This window comes from Pongo pygmaeus, chromosome 1 (assembly GCF_028885625.2).
Source record: "Pongo pygmaeus isolate AG05252 chromosome 1, NHGRI_mPonPyg2-v2.0_pri, whole genome shotgun sequence".
Classification (NCBI taxonomy): Eukaryota; Metazoa; Chordata; class Mammalia; order Primates; family Hominidae; genus Pongo; species Pongo pygmaeus.
The window spans coordinates 117986650-118004649 of NC_072373.2; the positions used below are offsets into that span (position 1 = coordinate 117986650).

Below are 18000 nucleotides of genomic sequence, written 5' to 3' on the forward strand. Positions count from 1 at the left end.
TAAAACTGTGCCCTCCCCTTATGACCACACGAGGGTCACGTGCTTCGTTGGGGGCCGCGGTACGGCCTGGAGTCACGATGCCCTCCGCCGCGTTGGCCGGGACCAGGTGTGTCCCCGCCAGGCCCAGTGGCTGCGCCCGGGTCCTGTGCAAACACTGCGGTAGGGTCCGCCTCGGCCGCCCAGCTCGGCCCCCCGGCCGCCCTGCCCATTGGCTGAAGACAGCCCCCCTGAATTCTCATTGGCTGTCCCACTTTTCCCTCCGCCCCCAGCACCGACAGCGCGCGGCTAGCCGCGGGGGAAGCGGCTCTAAGTCCCGGGCTCGCAGCGCAGGCTCAGCTCCGCGCTGCGAGCGCTACGGGCGCAGGGGCGGGGAGCCGGCCCGGAGCGCAGTTTCCAGTGGGGCCGGGGTCCCACCCGGGCACTCTCTGTTTGAACCGAACCCGACAAATGGGCGCATGACGATGGAGAGCAGGGAAATGGACTGCTATCTCCGTCGCCTCAAACAGGAGCTGGTAAGAGCGAAGCTGGCGCCGGAGCAGGGAGGGCTGCTGCGCCCCGACGGGCACCTGGTCCCCGCCCCGGCCCCCGGGGAGCCGGGACGTAAGCAGGGCGGAGGAGGGCCAGGGAAGAGAGGAGAGGACGCGGGCCCGCAGGCAGAGGGCAGGGCTTGTCCTCAGGAAAGGGGGTCACGAAGAAACTTTGAGCAAAGATTTGTGATGAGACAAGAACAAGTGACAGAGAGACAGAGGGAGCACGCCGGCCAGGCTGAAATGTGACACAGAGAACCCCAGAGAGAAGACAGGGCACGCCCAGAGACGGCCAGGCACACGGACGCAGTGGGGCCCCCGCGCCGCCGACGCGGAAAGCGCGGGAGCGAAGGCCTAGGGAGCGGGACGCGGGCGCCTGGATGCGGGGCTGCGCGGGGCGGCCTGGAGCGCGGGGAGGAGGAGGGTGCTGGGTCCTGATCCCTGCCCGGGCACGAGGTCAGCGGGACTGCTCGCTCGAGGGGAGCCGATACCACCCTGGGCCCCCAGCTCTGCCGGGCTTGGCAGAGCTGGCGCGGCTGCGGGGGCAGGCTTGGCCGGCTGTCTGCCTGGGCTTGTCTGCCAGCAGGGAGGGGGCTGGCAGCTGGAAAGGCGGGGGAGGGCCCTGCGCTGGAGGAGGGGCTCTGCCTGGCAAATCGCGAGCGGGAGCTGCGGAGGCCCAGCCAGATGTCAGGTCTGGGCTTGGGGAGTGTGCAGGGAGCGTTCGGAGGCCCGGTGGTACAGGGAGGGGGAGAAGTAGCTCAGTCTTGGGGGGTGGAAATCACCGAAGTCGGGGGAGTGGTGTCAGCTAAAGCTATGTTAGGGAGAGCCAGGTTGATTCTCACTGGCTTCATATAACACTGCCCCCGCCCCCACGCCACCTGCCGCCTTTCTTATTCCTTCACCCACCGGAATTCAGGCAAATGTTGTGCACATACAGCCCCATCTCTGCTTTACCCATCTCTCCTTCCACTAGGCTCTCTGTTGTGTCTTTGCCCTCGTCTCTTTTTGTCTCTTTTAGTTTGTCTCTCTTGGAGTCGACTCTTCTCAGTCTCACTTTCCTGCTCTCCTCTTTCTTCTTACTTTACAGAGCCAGGGGCACCCAGGCCACACAACAGCAGACCTGGATCTAGAAAGGGCCAGCTTATGGCTCTCCGGATTCTGTGACAGCGTTTCCCACTGCTGCCTGCAAAGGCTACACTCTTCCTGCTTGGGAAGGAACTTGGCAGTGTGTTAGGGGCCAGCTCTGGGGGTGGGGGGCAGAGTTTGAAACTGCAGGTGTTCTCACTGATGCTTCCTGACCAAGTAACCCTGCCACTCTTCCTGTCAGTCCTACTCCAGGGTCGGCCTGCTCACATCAACCATCATTTCTCTCTCTAGTCCTCCTTCCTGGAGCCCTTTCTGTGGTGACACTCAGATGCAAAAGTCACTGACTCAGAGAGATACTTCTTGAGAGACAGGAGTATTCATTGCTTTTCTTCTAAACTTACGCCATGCCCCTTCCCATAGTCGTTTGCACATGCTTCTCATGCCAGACTGGGATGGCTGGCCCCAGCCCACACGTACACAATTCTCATTTTTTTCCGTTTATGTGTGCAGTACCAGAAAGAAAGCTCAAGGTCATCACAGATAATGTCTGAGGTCCAAGACCCATGCAGAGAAAACAATCTAATGGAATCCTCCTTTTTGTGCTTCGAATTGGGGACTACACCACCCACCTCAGGATCTGCCTTAATGGAGGGTTTGTGGGTGTTCCTGGCATGGGCTCGAATTTTTAAATCCTACTGATTTGCATTTTTTATAGCAGTCTAGGTGGGAGGTGGTGAGGGGAGGAAGACAGAGACTACGGGTGCCAGGAGAATAAAAAAGGCAAATAGGAATCTGTACTGAGCTGAGCTTCACATCTTGATTTGCACCCTCTCCTGCCAAGGACTTGAGCCCCCAATGCCTGGGAGGAGGAAAGGGAGAGGCTGAAGTCACTGAGCGCCCCATTAGCTTTCATTTGGCCCTTTGTCTGAGCAGCTTCAGCCTTTGACTCTCTTGGAGAGGAAGCCGAATGCCTGGCCTGGATCCCAGAATGACACTCAGATGGGAGAGCTCTGCACTGCCCCCCATGGTGCTCCGCCCCCTCCCCAATGCCAGCCTGCTCAGAGATGAGACAGAGCAGAAGGACAGACAGAGCTAGTAGAGTGTCACTCACTCCCTGACACCTGAGTTCAGTGCTTAGGTAGCTGGGCCAAATCTCAGTGCCTTAGTATCCCCAACAGTAGCAAAGGGGAGAGTAGAGCTGAGTCCAGGGTTAGCCCTTTGGCTGCCTTGCCCAGGGACAGTAGGGATTGAATTCAATGCAGCTTGCTTGAGGCTGGGATAGAAGGGTGTTGACTTAATACCCTAGGTCTGCAATGGAGTGGGAAAGGAATACAGTTGGTTTCTGTCATGAGCTAGGGAGCTTTTGCACTGCAGATGGCCCATCCCAGGCAGGATCTCCCTCACCACCCAGGAAGACATTGTGTTGCCTGGCGCCCTTAGTTCGTGTTTACACAGGCATGGCCTCCTGTAATACTGGTCAAGTTCTATATTCATTTATTTCAGTAAATTTCTTTCAAGAACCACACATTCTGCAGACACTGTGGGATAAACCCGCTGGAAAACAAAACATTAACAGGTTGTGAAATTATCTTTGTCAAGGGTGTTTTATGCTCCCCTCCTGCATCCTACCCCTGTCCTTGGCCCAGAAAATCTAGGCAAGAAGAGTGTGTTTCTGAAAACCAAAGTAGTGGAACTTCCCAATTCCCTGAAGCAGAAAATTTCATTGTAACAGGTGAGCGCTGGGAGAAGGCTGAAGGTTTGGGGATCCTGACTCAATTAGTTGATAAGTAGAGAGCTGGCCCTTTCCTTCTGCCTGCAAAGGGAAGGGGATCGGGTTTCAAGGATGAAATGTGGCAGGAGAAGTAGCAGCAGCTGACACACTTCTTCATTAGAATGAGGGGTTGAGGCTGCAACAGCTCAGCAGGGAACACATCTCTTTTCTCCCTCCAGCCGCCAAAGAGGGGCCCTGCCTGAACACAGGCCTTGGGACCAGCTGTTCCTTACACACAGCTCCCTTGTGGGCTGCCAATAAGTGGGGTAGACACAGGCACACAGAGGAGGCAGATGTACAATGCTCACAGGGCATCCCTCGTGAGTTCAGATCAGTGTAGAACAAATAGAACGCGTAAAGGCTGAGTGATGAGAGCTCATGAAGTACAGCCAGGCTGGGAAGGCTTCCTGGAGGAGGGAGAGGTTGCAGGAGGCCATCTCTGGGAATGTCTGTCCTAGCTGAGGCATGGGGAAGCAGTTCTCTAGCTTTTAGTGGCCACAAGTTCAGGGGGTTCTGGCAAATGGGTAAGGACCAGGGTCTAAAGGCAAAATAAGGAGAAGAAAAGTAGGAGATGGAGAAGATACAGTAGGAACAGCCTTCAGATCTTGGGGCAAAAAGGCAAATTTCCTGAGGCAGAAAAAGGCTTTTGCAAAGGATCTCATAATGCCTCTCCTTTGATGTTTAACGCTGGGGAAAGATGACTATGTGACTAGTTAAGCAATGTGGTCAATGGGAAGAATGCATAGTATAAGATTTGGGGTCAAGCCAACTTCAATTCAAATCCTGGCTCTGTATGACCTTAACATATTACTTAACCTCATTGTGCCTTGGTTTTCTCATCTCTAAAATGGGGGTTTTAAAATGCCTACTCTATACGGCTACTGTGAAGATTAAATGACAATTTAAGTGCCTCACCAACTATTTGTCTTTCACACATAGCACAGTATCAGATGTGTTGTATTGTAGGCACTTGGTAAACTGTTGATGATGGTTTGATCAGACTATTTTGCATAAGAGGCATTCATACATAGAACATGTTATTGAGTTCACACTGTGTTTAGGGCATTTACTGGGCACTGGCACTATTGTTACAAACAAACAGACACATATCCTGTCTTCAGGGAACACACAGTTTAATAGAAGATATAATAATGATATTAATTGATGTTAACATTGATATGCCAGACATATAATTTATGATGTCATTTAATTGCCAAAACAACACTAAGAAGTTGTACTTTCATTATTCTCATTTTATGAATGAGTCAATAAAGACATGGGAAGGTTAAGTCACTTGGCCAAAGTCATAGAGCTGGTAAGTGGAAGAGCCAGGATTCGAACCCCGCCAGTCTGATTGCAGAGCTTATGTTCTCAACCGGTACATGTATGCAGACCTCTGGGGCAGAAATAGAGGAGTCGTGCTATATAACAAGCACGGGTTCAGTGCTCTGAGAGAGGGAAGTAAACTCCAGCTGGGAGACTGGAGAAAGCTTCGTGTCATGGAAGAGGTAGCATTTGAATGAGACTTTGAGGGATAAATAGGGACACGCACTGCAGAAGAAGAGCAATCCAGGCAGATAATGAAACAACATGAGCAAAATGTACAGAAGCTGAAGTGCTGGGGATGTCTGAAGACCAGCTGGAGTTTGTGTAGAGCATAGGGTAAAATGCAGAGAAAGAGTGGGCAACAGTGCTGAAAGAGCTGTCATGGACACACTCTGGATATCATGCTAAAGAGTCTGGCCTTTTCTGTATGCACTGGAGAGCAGCCCTGGGATCCAGAAGGTGATATGGGGTAGAGGTGGAGGTGGAGGGAGGGAGGAAATTGAGGCAGGAGGATGAGTTAGAAGGTTATTACAAGAGTTAGGCAAGAGACACTGAAGGCCTGAACCAGAAAGGAAAAAAAAGAAGGTAACTTCTTGAGTTCCCTTGGATGTTTGAGGAAGTTGATTGACTGCAACGGAGAGAAGTTAAAGGTGGTCAGAGGGAAGAGGGCTTGCGGAGACTAAGAGGCAATCTCCGGGAAGAGGCAGCGTTGGAATCCCCTCTCCATCTGTCTGCCCCTTGCCTAAGCATGTGACCCCCGTAGACAGTTCTGTTGGGAAAGTGGGCCCATCCATTTCACAGCCCTCACTTCCTCCTTTCTTTACCCTCCTCCCTCCTACAGCTCTTGGCACAGTTTCCACTTTACCTTCCTGTTGAGAGTTCCAGCCAAGTGTGAGGGGCTGTGAAGGTCCCTATTCACTGAGCTGGAGAATGGGCCACTTGACAAAAGCAGGGCTTTTCCCATTTCCGGCCCTCAGCCTCCTCCTAGCTTCCCCAGGGGCTGAAAGGAACTTTGTGGGGATCTTGTGAGTAATGGGGTGGGGGAAGTGAGGCAGGGCACACAGCCAGGCTCATGGGCAAAGCTGGAGCCTGTATCAAAGGATTCTGGCTGAGCTGGGAGAGGGCATGAGATGGATGGAAGGAGGGCACAGCTGCGGGATCAGTCGGGGCCCAGGGGAGGGATTGGGAAGGGAGCCGAGGATGCTGGCGTCATATTTTCCCATCCCTGCTCCTCCCTCACCACAAAGGGCCCCAAGAGGGCCCAGGGGGAGGGTGCAGTCCATGGCCAGCTGACCCCACACAACCTCTGTGGGGCTCAGGGCTGGAAGTCCAGGATGGTGGGATCTGGTTCCCAACCGCATCTTCCCCTCCAGCCCCAGGCAGGCAGTTCCTCTTCCCTCTTCAGATGACTCAGTGAAAGGGAGGCCTCGGAGTCCCTCAAAAGGATGATTTCACGTTCTTCCTCTCCATCTGGTGGTAACTGCCCTTTGCCCTTCCTGCTGGCTGTCCTGGTTTCTTCTCACAACAGTCCCAGGAGGCTAAGAGGTCAGGGGTTATGATGACATGGAAAGCTCGTTGTCCTGGAGTACGAAAGCCAGCCCTGGGGTCCCAGGCCTCTCACTAATAAGCCTCAGGACCCCAGGGACCACTGGTGGTGCTCAGGATGATGGAGGCAATACTCCAGGAAAGCTTTCAGTTTACGATGTGTGTTGATAGGTGCCATCTGTCTATGTCAAGTGTAAACACTTCACACAAGTTCCCTCATCAGTACACTATTTACATAAACAGATAGGAGATGTGTTCATGGAGACGAGGTCTTATGTAGATATGGTGAAAATCATGAAGGAGGTCTGGGGAGGAATGCTGGGAAACACTGAGGGAGAAGATGGACCTCCCAGCCCCTGGTTACCTAATCCATTATGTGGGGATAACTCCACCTGCCTGGCCAGCCCCTCAGAGTTTAGCCGTGGGGATCAGGCTGTGCAGAGGAAAGGGCTACTGCTGACACCAGGAGTTGTCGTCTGAGATTCAGAACCTCGGGCACAAAAGGTGGGTAATTTTGCCCAATGTCACGTGGCCGAGTAAGTCAGGTCTCCAGATGATTGTGGGGCCCTTCACAAACACCAGGAGGGCACCTGTGGCACTACAGCTCTAATACAGTGAGGAACCCAGGGGCTGGTTTAAACTGCAGCCACGGAGACTGAAGTTTCACATGCAGACTTCCAGAGACGCTGGGGGTGGGAGAGGGACTGTGGGGTGGTATGGAGGCAACGAGCGGGTGAGAAGACCTTTCCTGGCTTTTCACAGAAGGGATTCCCACAATCTTCATTGGAATATGGTTATTAAGGGTTTTACCTTTGATGGTGGAGCAGGTTAGTTCTGTGTGTGTGTGTGTGTGTGTGTGTGTGTGTGTGAGAGAGAGAGAGAGAGAGAAGAGACTAGGGGTGGGTTAAAAGGAGGTGGCTTTTGCTCAAACTAATCAGGACCAGGTCGACCTTCTTGTGAATTCTCTCAGCTGACCCCTGAGAGCAAGTTGGGTATGATTTGGTGCCTGTTCTGAGGAAGAACCTGAGGCTCCAAGACAGTAAGAGGCTTCGGAGGAACTCTGCACCCTGCAGCCTGGAGATGGGTTTAGAGCTACTCATGTCTGCTTGGGATTTTGTCTATCTGAGCTGGCCCCTCTCCTTTCCTCTACCTCCCTTACTGCCCCCTTTTTTCCCCTTTTGGTCCTGAGGCAAGGGAAGCCCGGAGACCTGAGAGGATCCCAAGCTCTGGAAGAAGAAGACATATCCCAAGCTCAGCCTCCGACTCTTCCTCCTTGGGTGATGGCATCCCCTGGGGTCAGTCTGGAAAGGCTGTTTTGCTGGCTCCTCTCTTAGTCAAGAACCAGCTAACGCTCCTGCCCCACCACTGCCCTGGCCCTCCCAGGTTCCCACAACTCCTCCTTCGCTTCTCATCCCTCTCCCAGCTGCCTTCTCGCCTTTCAATGTCGGCACCCTGGATGTGGCTGGGCTGACTGAGCGTGGCTGGGAGTGGGCAGGAGGGTGCCAAGACTTCCCTTCCTTCCCTCCCCAGCCCCTACACAGGGCAGGAGTGGGGAGGGAAAAAACAGGACCTTCTCCTTGTGCTTCTCCTTGATTAGACCAGATATAAGGAATGGAATCCTGTCATTACTATGTGCTAAGTTTCACCAAGGAAGAAATGTTGTGAAAGTACATGGGAAGTCTTAAATTAACAGTCAGAATTCACCTAATGCTTTCTTGGTTTCAGGCAGAGATACACATTACCTCACCTAATCTGCACGATAGCTGTATGAGACAGGAACTGTTATTCCCATTTTAAAGAGTGGAGAAATTTGGCTGGGCGTGGCAGTTTATGCCTGTTAGCTGAGCACTTTGGGAGGCTGATGTGGGAGGATGGCTTGAGTCCAGGAGTTCGAGACCAGCCTAGGCAACATGGTGAAACCCCGTCTCTACAAAAAATACAAAAAAGTTAGCTGGTCATGCTGGCCTGTGCCTGTAGTCCTAGCTACTTGGGAGGCTGAGGTGGGAGGATTGCTTGAACCCAGGAGGCGGAGGTTGTGGTGAGCTGAGATCACGCCATTATACTCCAGCCTGGGCAACAGAGCAAGACTCTGTCTCAAAAAAAAAAAAAAAAAAAAAAAGCATGGAGAAATTGAAAAACAGAATGTAAATAACTTGCCCAGGTCACACAGCTACTAATGGCAGGGCTGAGATTTGAACTTTGTTTCATTGTCTCCAGAATCCAAGTTCTTAACCAATGCAGAATATTATTTTGCAGATGAGTGCAGTTTCAGCACTTGCTTACTTACATAGGGCCTCTGTTTTATGGGCAGCTTGAATTCATGCATACCCACACATTCGTTCTCACTGGAAAACTGTGCAAAATGTCAGCATTATTTCTTCTGGATTTTTCCACACTGGAAGAGACTGAATGGGGTCATTTCATTCCTCCCTCTACCTCCGACCTGGGCTGGGTTTAGCCTTCTGGAAGGAAGCCTGCCAGTTTGGACTCCTTGCCTCTGGGTGAAATGAAACCTTGGGAAGCAGCCCTGCCTCTTTCTCCCTGTGTAGTGAGTTACTGTCTGAGGGCAGCAAGCAGCCTGGAGGGCGATCTGGGGTGGTCAGTGGTATTCAATATGTGTTTTATGGGTATGTAGCAAGTGCCAGGTGCTAGCGAGGTTCTGGGGTGACATACTGATGTATAGATCTCAGCCCCTGTCCTCAAGGAGGAGATAATACATATTTCACAAGGGACTGAGCATTTAAATGCATAGAGGACATGAGGTGAATGCATAAGTGGCAGGACTTCAGGGAAGAGCATATTAAATATCACAGAAGATTTCTAACAGGAGCATGGGGGATACGTCTCAGCGAGTAGGGATATTCCTGGAACTGAAAGTTGGAATTCTGTCCTGGAGGATCTTGACTGCAGGACCAAATAGCTTGGATTTGCGTCTGGGCATTGGAGACCCACAGAGATGACAGGAGGTGTGTGCTGGGAAGACTGATCAGGTGCTCACGTGTCTGGCAGTTCGGAAGCCGTCTAGGAGGCTTCTGCAGCATTCCTGAGGATGGAAGGAAAGATATGCCACATTTGTGGGAGGAAAAATCCAACATGAGTAAGTTGGGCAGGAGCAGGGGTAGTTGAATGGAGAAGCCAAAAATGACTGAGGCTCTAGGTAGGGAAGACAAGGAAAGTGGCATTGGAGGAAGGGAGAGAATAGGGAAGTCCGAGGGAGAAGCAGTTTGCAAGGGAGGCACTGAGTTTGGTCTGGGGCTTAGAGTCTCCTCTGACTCTGCTCTAGGTCTTAGCAGCTGTAGCTGAGTGCTTCCAAAAGGAAGGGGTCAGTAGAGTAGAAGCAAAGAGGCCAGAGAGAGGGGCTGTCAACAACATGTGCATCTGTCCCACAGGCTCTGTGTCCCTTGCTGCTCCTGCCACTGCCCACCATTCAACTGGTGAAAACTCTGGCAAATCCCAGGGCTGTCAGGGCCTGGAACCACCATTTCTTCTTGCCTGTCTTGGGGAAAGTGCACAGAGCGTGGGCAATCTCCACGCCCCAGCAAAGGCCTCCTTGCCCTCAAGGGCATTCAGTCCTCCACTGCCCTTTAGTGCTGCTTCTGCTGGCTCATTGAGAGCATGGCTGGAATCTCCCATCCCCCCGGGCCAGGGTTGGCGGGGAGGATTTGACCCAGAAGCCTGAGAGGGTCAGCTGCAGCCCAGCCCTGCAGAGCCTCTGTGCCTGCCCTTCCGATCCCTCCAACTTTTGGGTTTAGCCCTGTGCATGAAGACAAGCCTGGGAGGTAAGATGATCCCGCGGGTCTCTTGGGGGCTTAAGAAACAGATGGTCCCCGCATATGAGGTTTGCTGTTGGTAACTTGATCAGGAGCTGGGGAGGGAGCTGGCAGGACCAAGGCAGCTTGGGCCCAGGAACTGGGAACCTTGTGAATATTATCAGACACAGCCCCCCCTCCCCACTGCAGCCTCCAAATTCGGCCCTCACCCAAGTCAATCTCTCAGCCCCTTCCAGCTGGCAGCCGGGACTCAGGCCTTAGACACCCACAAAGGGGCTGGGAGAATTGGCCCCCAGCATCCCACTCTGGCTTGGCCAGGGCAGCAGAGCCAACTGGGCTGAGAAGGCAGGAAGAGTGTTGAAGCCAAGTCTGAGAACAGCTGAGAGAGGACAGGTGTTTGGGAGGGAGAGGCAGGCTGAGAAGCACTGGGTTTTCAGCAAACAGGAGTTTCCTGGCCTCCTTGTCTCTCTCCTGACCAGTCAGATATGAACAGCAATTGCAGGAAACTCCAGGCCCACTACCCTTTCTCTTGGGGAATCTGAGCTCTTCCTTATCTACTAATGCCCTTTTCAGCCCTTCTTCACTGTCCTGTAGAGGACAGAGTAGCCTTAAAGTCCAGCTCTGGGTGCAGGTAGCACACACCTGTGGTCCCAGCTAGTCAGGAGGCTGAGCCAGAGGACTACTTGAGGCCAGGAGTTAGAGGCTGCCGTCCACTATGATTGTGTCTGAGAATAGCCACCACTGTGCTCCAGCCCAGCCAACAGCAAGATCCTGTCTAAAAAAAAAAAACCTAGCTCCACTGCCCACTGCCCAGCCATCTCGAGTCTTGAGGTAGTACAGGAGGTTTGGGCATTCCTTATCTGAAATGCTTAGGGCTAGAAGTGTTTTGGATTTCGGATTTTAGAATATTTGTATATATACAATAAGATATCTTAGGGATGTTTAAGAAGATACCTTAGGGATGGGACCCAAGTCTAAACATGAAATTTATGTTTCATATACATCTTACACACACAACCCGAAGGTAATTTTATACACTCTTTTAAACAATTTTGTGCGTAAAAGAATTTTGACTGTTTTGGCTTCCGCCGGCCACATGAGGTCAGGGTGGAATTTTCCACTTTTGGTCACGTTGTGGCTCAAAAAGCTTTGGATTTTGGAGCATTTTGGCTTTCAGATTTTTGGAGGAGGGATGCTCAACCTGTATTTGGTAGTTAGGACTACAGCTTCTGGAGTGGGACAGTACAGTGTTTGTCTCGGCTCTATGAGCTGTGTGATGTTACGTAAGTTACTTCACCCCTTCCAGCTTACTCATTTGTTAAAATGAGAAAATAGCAACCTCATAGGGTCTACATAAAGATGAAATGAGATGAAGCACGTAGAGTCCTTAGCACAATTCCTGTTACAAAGCAGATTCTCATATTGTTTTTTCCACCATCATCACTATCATCATTTCAGGGAGGCCCAGCGAGGAAGAGGGCTCAGACTCAAAAAAGGATGAGGATGGCCACTACAGCTTTGTGCACTTCAAGCTGATCTCAGCCCCACCTCTTACTATCTTATCTTTGGCAAATTACCTGTGAAATGGGAACAGTAATAGTCACTACCTCATAGGGTAGCTGGGGAGATGAAATGTCTGTGTGTGTGTGTGTGTGTTTATGGGGTGGGGGCAGCCTTCTCAGGACAGTACCTGCCTTAGCTAGTTAGCTACCATTATTATTTCCTTTACCCAGCACTGATGTGCACTGCACTAGGCTATAGAGAGATGGGGCTGGTGGCAGGCTGGATGCCCCTGGAAGTGTATGTTTTGGGGGGGGACCTAAGTTCAGGGCTGGGAGAGGCACTGCTACCCACTGTGGCTCATAGGCGCCATGCTTTCTCTCTCCCCTGCAGATGTCCATGAAGGAGGTGGGTGATGGCTTACAGGATCAGATGAACTGCATGATGGGTGCACTGCAAGAACTGAAGCTCCTCCAGGTGCAGACAGCACTGGAACAGCTGGAGATCTCTGGAGGGGCTCCTGTGCCAGGCAGCCCTGAAGGTCCCAGGACCCAGTACGAGCACCCTTGTTGGGAGGGTGGCAGAAGTCCTGCCAGGCCCCCAGTCTGTTCCCCCTCCAGTCAACCTTCTGTTGGCAGCAGCACCAAGTTTCCATCCCATAGGAGTGTCTGTGGAAGGGATTTAGCCCCCTTGCCCAGGACACAGCCGCATCAAAGCTGTGCTCAGCAGGGGCCAGAGCGAGTGGAACCGGATGACTGGACCTCCACGTTGATGTCCCGGGGCCGGAATCGACAGCCTCTGGTGTTAGGGGACAACGTTTTTGCAGACCTGGTGGGCAATTGGCTAGACTTGCCAGAACTGGAGAAGGGTGGGGAGAAGGGTGAGACTGTGGGGGCACGTGAACCCAAAGGAGAGAAAGGCCAGCCCCAAGAGCTGGGCCGCAGGTTTGCCCTGACAGCAAACATCTTTAAGAAGTTCTTGCGTAGTGTGCGGCCTGACCGTGACCGGCTGCTGAAGGAGAAACCAGGCTGGGTGACACCCATGGTCCCCGAGCCCCGAACCGGCCGCTCACAGAAGGTCAAGAAGCGGAGCCTTTCCAAGGGCTCTGGACATTTCCCCTTCCCAGGCACCGGGGAGCACAGGCGAGGGGAGAATCCCCCCACAAGCTGCCCCAAGGCCCTGGAGCACTCATCCTCAGGATTTGATATTAACACAGCTGTTTGGGTCTGAATCCTAGAGACAGAAAGTTAACTGAACCTGAAAGGGCCAAGTCCCAGTGCTGGGCCCCTGGGGAGGAGGGAGGGCAGGCAGTACGGCTCTCAAAAGCCCAACTCCAAGTTCCTTTCCCCCAGAAAGCGGGGAGAAGCCAGAGTTCTCGGCTCAGGACTGAAGGGAATGTGATTGGGAGAGGCTGTCTTGGGGGCTGGCTGGTGGAGGAGGTAAGAGTAGCTGGAGAGCGAGCTGTGCGTGTGTGTGTGTGTGCACGTGTGTGTGTGTCTGTCTGGCATGCACGCGCTCACTTTGGCGCTGGAGGTGACAGTAGGTGAGGGCAGAGGAAGAGATCAGAAAATCCTTCTGACATCTCCACTGCCCCCAAAGACCTCCGTTGAACATTCTGTATGGAAAAGAGCCCTGGAGCATCAGGTTCCCCAGATAGGCCCCCAAATAAAGACCTGTCTATGGCTCTCCCAACCTTCTGTCAGCTTCTTTGGCAAGACATTGCTCCAGGCACAGGGACTGAACCCCAGGCCTCCTGGGACTGGAGCAGCAGTGAGGCAAAACCCGACCCGCCAGCCCTTCCTGCCTTGGAGGTTTCAGTCCATACCTGGACTCTGAGAAAATGAGCTGAATAAGGAGTACAGTGTGTAAGGAGCAGCCGGGGAAGCCCTAGACAGCCCCCGCGTCTCCCCCATGCACAGGGGAGGAAGGATGTTGACATAGCATTGGGCCGTTTGAATGCCTTTTCATCTCCATGGTCTCATTTGAAAGTGAGCGAGGCAGGTAGGCACGATCCCATTTTCCAGATAAGGAAACAAGCCTAGATATGCTACATGTCCAGGAACAACTGCAGCCAGGAGGCAGAACAGCCTAGGCCTAACTGCAGAGTAGAAGCTGGACCCTGGAGTTACCAACACTCCTCCCCAACAGTTCTTAGCGCCCCGCAGGCCGGGCTCTGTGGCTCATGCCTGTAATCCCAGCACTCTGGGAGGCCAAGGCAGGCGGATTACCTGAGGTCAGGAATTCATGACCAGCCTGGCCAACATGGCGAAACTCCGTCTCTACTAAAAAAATATATAAAAATTAGCCAGGCGTGGTGGCACACACCTGTAAACGCAGCTACTTGGGAGGCTGAGGCAGGAGAACTGCTTGAGTCCGGGAGAGGGAGGTTGCAGTGAGCTGAGATCGTGCCACTGCACTCCAGCCTGGCTGACAGAGCAAGACTCTGTCTAAAAAAAAATAATAAAAAATAAATAAATAAATAAAACAGTTCTTAGGGCCCCATACCCCACAACCCCTGTCTCCTGCACTTAACTCCCACCTGGGTCAGAGAACAGTCAATTCACCAGTGAGGTAAAGGTGAACCCAGAAGAAATAGCCACTTGATTTTAAAATTCCTAGCTCCATTCCGTGGCCTCCTCCCCACTAGACACAGCAGTCCCAGGCCTCCTGTTCCCTCCTCACCTAGAGGCAGCCGGGACGGAGGAGGAAGGGCCAGGCAGCAGCTCAGCTCCGGCTTCTCTAAAGCCACTCTGGGCACGTGGGCCAGGAGGGCCACCTAGCGATCCAGGGCCCCCCAGGACCGCCCTGGGAAGCCACTGTCCCTCCCACTCCAGTAGGGAACACTCACTGGCTGGGAAAAGACAATGTGGATCTTCTTTTGGGCCGACCGAGCCAGGAGGGCATACCCTCCCACTGCCCCTCTCTGCATCCCACTGATTGTCCCTCAGCCTGATGGGGTGTGACAGCTGCAATTACAGGCAGGATTCCTTCCCACCCTCAAAGCATTAATAGCCAGTTGGAGAGGCAAAATAGTAAGAAAAGACTCTTCTGCTTGCTTCCTGGATCCCTGGGGAGAGTGGAGAGAGGGGCAGAGCTCAAAATGGGATTATGGGGGCGCAGCCACGGTGGTTAGGGTCACTCTCAAATCCTATGCAGTCAAATGGTAAGATGTTTCATTTTTGGTGGGGGAGCTACAGGAGGGAGGAAGGCGCTCATGCTTTTTGGGTTTTGTTGAGCACTCACTGTCTGTCAGGTAGTGTGCACATCTCTCAAACTTAGAAGGACCCTAGAAGGCATTGTTCTCCAGACACATCTATGGAGGTTATTAGGGGGCATGTAAACTGCCCCGATTAGGCTGCTAGCAAAGGAAAGGACAGAGATTTGAACAAAGGGTTGGGTTATCTGGCTCCAAAACCCCTGTCCTTTTCTTGCTACTTCTCTACCTGGAGTTTGCCAACTGAGCAAGCCCACTTTGGTGGAGCCAGCCATTGCAAATCCTTTGTGTCTTCCCAGAGAATACTAACATTTCAGTTTTGAGTGAGGGAACGCTGACTCTGACTGCCTTTAGAGGTGGAGATGGTGGAGGAGGTGGTGGTGGTGGTGGTGTGTGTGTGTGTGTGTGTGTGCGCCTGCGTGCACGCACTAAGAAACTGCATGTAAAGATTCCACCTACTGAATCATGAGAGGAGGAAGTTGTGGGCTGCTGGCTGGTGGAGAAGCCATCTAGCATATTATTCAAGATGACACCAGCTCCAAGTCTGGAATGAGTCTATGGGAAACCAAGGTACTTCTTGGACATTCACCTGTAACTCACCTGTTTCGTGGACTGGTCACAGTGGTTCGGATAAATTGAACAGAACTTTATGAACACCTCCCAGCACCAGGTGTTGTTATAGAAACTAAGAACAGAGCAATGAGAAGGACCCAACTCCTGCTCTCAAACGGATGCAGTGGAAAATAAGCAGACTTTGAACCATTGGTTAGTCAGAAGAGACTTGGGGGACTGAAAACTTATTTCAACTTGGGCCAGAACAAAAAATTAGGAAGCAACACTTGCTGCCAACATGATTTACAAGTGCCAGCACCTTCACCTCTGTTATTTCCTTCTCACTACACACTGAAAGCAGTTGCTCTTGTTTTATGTGGACAGGCTCAGAGAAGTTAAGCAACTTGTCCAAGGTCACACAGTAGTGGAACTGAGATTGAATCAGTTCCAACTGACTTGCAATCTTCTGCTTTTCAGACGATCCCACTAATTGTCCATATCTGTTCCAAAGCCAAATCAAGAGGAACAAGAGCAAAATCTGTCCTCCCATATTATCCATGGTCCTGCGTGGATCATAAATGGCATGCTGACTGTCCGATGGAGACTTACTTTTCCCTTCCCCCTGGACACCTGCCATGGCAATGACAGAGGCTGTATTTTACTGAAGTGGAGGGAAGAGGTGAATGCGAATGCCTAGGGCCTAAGTATACAGGAAGGTGTAGGGAGAGGGAAGCAGTGTATATGTGGAGGAGATAGTGGACGTAAGCAGAGAGAAATCAGACAGCTTAGTTCTTCCTCTGGGGCACACTTTGTGGTTAATTAGGACATGCAAATGAGCTAGAAGCTCATTTAATATCCTCCCTGACATGTAGCCCCACCCGACCCTGGCCCACTTCCCTGCCAGGTACAAGGGCAACCTGATTGGCCCAGGTATCTGTGGAAGGTTCCACCTGCTTCTTTGTGGCCCAGGGAACAGAAAAGAGTCCCTGCTGGGCATGGCTAGTGGGGCCGGCCTGGTCTCCCTCCTCCCTTTCTCTTCCCAGCCTTTCAGACTTGAGACCTCTCTTTTCCCTCTCCCTCAGACACTTCCCTTGTGCCCCGCCCCTCAGGGTGATCTCTGAACCCAAACTTGCCCCAGAGAAGGTTGCTCTGTCCTCTCCACATCCCCATCTCCTCCCTACGGCCTTGTGGGGGAGAGGCTCCTCCATCTTTCCCAAGTCACACCATCGTTTCCTATGTGGCCTGGACAAGAGCAAGAGCACACCATGGGTTCTCCAGAGCAGCCAGAACCCACCTCAGGTGCCTTCCCCATCCAGTGCAGTTAAGGCACTTCTGCCAGCACCATGGTATGAGCACTAGACTTGGAGTTAAGATTTGAGAGCCCCTTCTGTCACTGTGGAAGCTTGAACATGTTGCTTGATCTCTCTGAACCTCGTGTTTCTCTTCTGTGAAAGGTGATAATGTGGGGCTGCTGTGAGATTTAAAGGACGTAATGCACCTAGGGTCCAAGCACTGCCTGGAACACAGTGGAAGCTCAGCAGATACTGGACTACCCATCCCCTTAGCAGAGGCACTAACCATGTGACCCAAGGCAAAAGTGCTTAAGAAAAAGTGCTTTCTCTGAGCGTTGGTCTCTTCTGTCAAAACATTTATATTGATTTAATATCTCACAGGATTGTAGCAAGGGTCACAGAAGACAACAGGTGACATGTTTTTGTACACTGCGTACTAGCCACCCAGATGGGCTGTTATTTGCTAAATGGCAAATTTACACTGTTCCCCAAAGGATGACATGCACTGGGGAGGTGGGGGGTGTGGAGGTGGAGAAAGGCTGAGCTGGAGAAAAGGTGCTTGAAGACCCCACTGCCTAAGGACCTGCTCTAGGAAACATTCCCACCCCCTACACCCTAGCTGCTCCTCACAGTCAACCCTTAAGGACCTCAAATTCTTGGCAAGGGGTAAAGAGTTGAAAGTGCCAAGTCCTAGTGGTTTTGAGAAGCCTCTGATGTGCTCTTTCTGCTCTGTAAAGCCTTAGTTGCCAGAGTTCCCTATAGCCCCCACATCGCTCCCTTCCTCCTGCCCTCCGGCCACCCTGGAAACTAATGGCCTAAAGGTGCTGTGGCTGTCCTCCTAAAATCTATTCCCTCCTGATGGGGTGGAGGAATCTGTGAAGCCCACCTTCATGAGCGGTCTTGGGGCTCAGGCTGGTGCTGCCAGAGAAAGGGTGACTGAACCAGAAAGACCTAGGGGTAAGAAGCTCAAACTGCAGCCATCCCCTTAGTACGATTATTAGGATGTCCCTTGCCTTCCTTTTGCCTCCTCCACCCAACCCCTAAAATAAACAGTATGATGAAACCTCTCTTCCAGATTCCCTCTGAATTCGACAGAGGACTTATTTCCTGGCTCTCTACCCTTCAGTGAGTCCTGACCTATCACTCTGTCCACCTCCTCCAAGCCCCAGATCTACATACCCCAGTTCCGGAGCACACATGCACATGCACGGGTGCCACAATGAAGTCGGCCTTGCTGATGTCCCAGAAACAAAGTCCTTGAATTCTTACACTCTTCTCTCCCACTGGAGTCCTCCTCGTCCCCACCACCACACACACACACCATCCCCTGAAAGTGCCTCTGTGTTCCTGGTCGGAGAGGACACTGAGGAGCAGTGTGTCCCTGAACACAGTTTGGGGCAATACTTATTTTACAAGG

General features: G+C 52.2%; 1 protein-coding gene across 4 annotated transcripts; it reads left to right on the plus strand.

Annotated features, from left to right (window-relative positions):
* The first annotated feature begins 83 nt into the window (after positions 1–83).
* INKA2 (inka box actin regulator 2) lies at positions 84–17646 on the plus strand. 4 transcript variants are annotated; one of them, XM_054470341.2, is made up of 4 exons: positions 1004–1218; positions 2124–2265; positions 3213–3345; positions 11919–17646. In XM_054470341.2, exon 4 carries the CDS (start codon positions 11919–11921, stop codon positions 12753–12755), a length of 837 nt encoding a protein of 278 aa, XP_054326316.1. In that variant the 5' UTR covers positions 1004–1218; positions 2124–2265; positions 3213–3345; the 3' UTR covers positions 12756–17646. The 4 variants fall into 4 exon arrangements, with proteins under 4 accessions (XP_054326155.1, XP_054326233.1, XP_054326400.1 ...); XM_054470258.2 differs by lacking the exon at positions 2124–2265 and having other exon boundaries at positions 991–1218; XM_054470180.2 differs by lacking the exons at positions 1004–1218; positions 2124–2265; positions 3213–3345 and adding an exon at positions 84–512.
* The last annotated feature ends 354 nt before the right edge of the window (positions 17647–18000 follow it).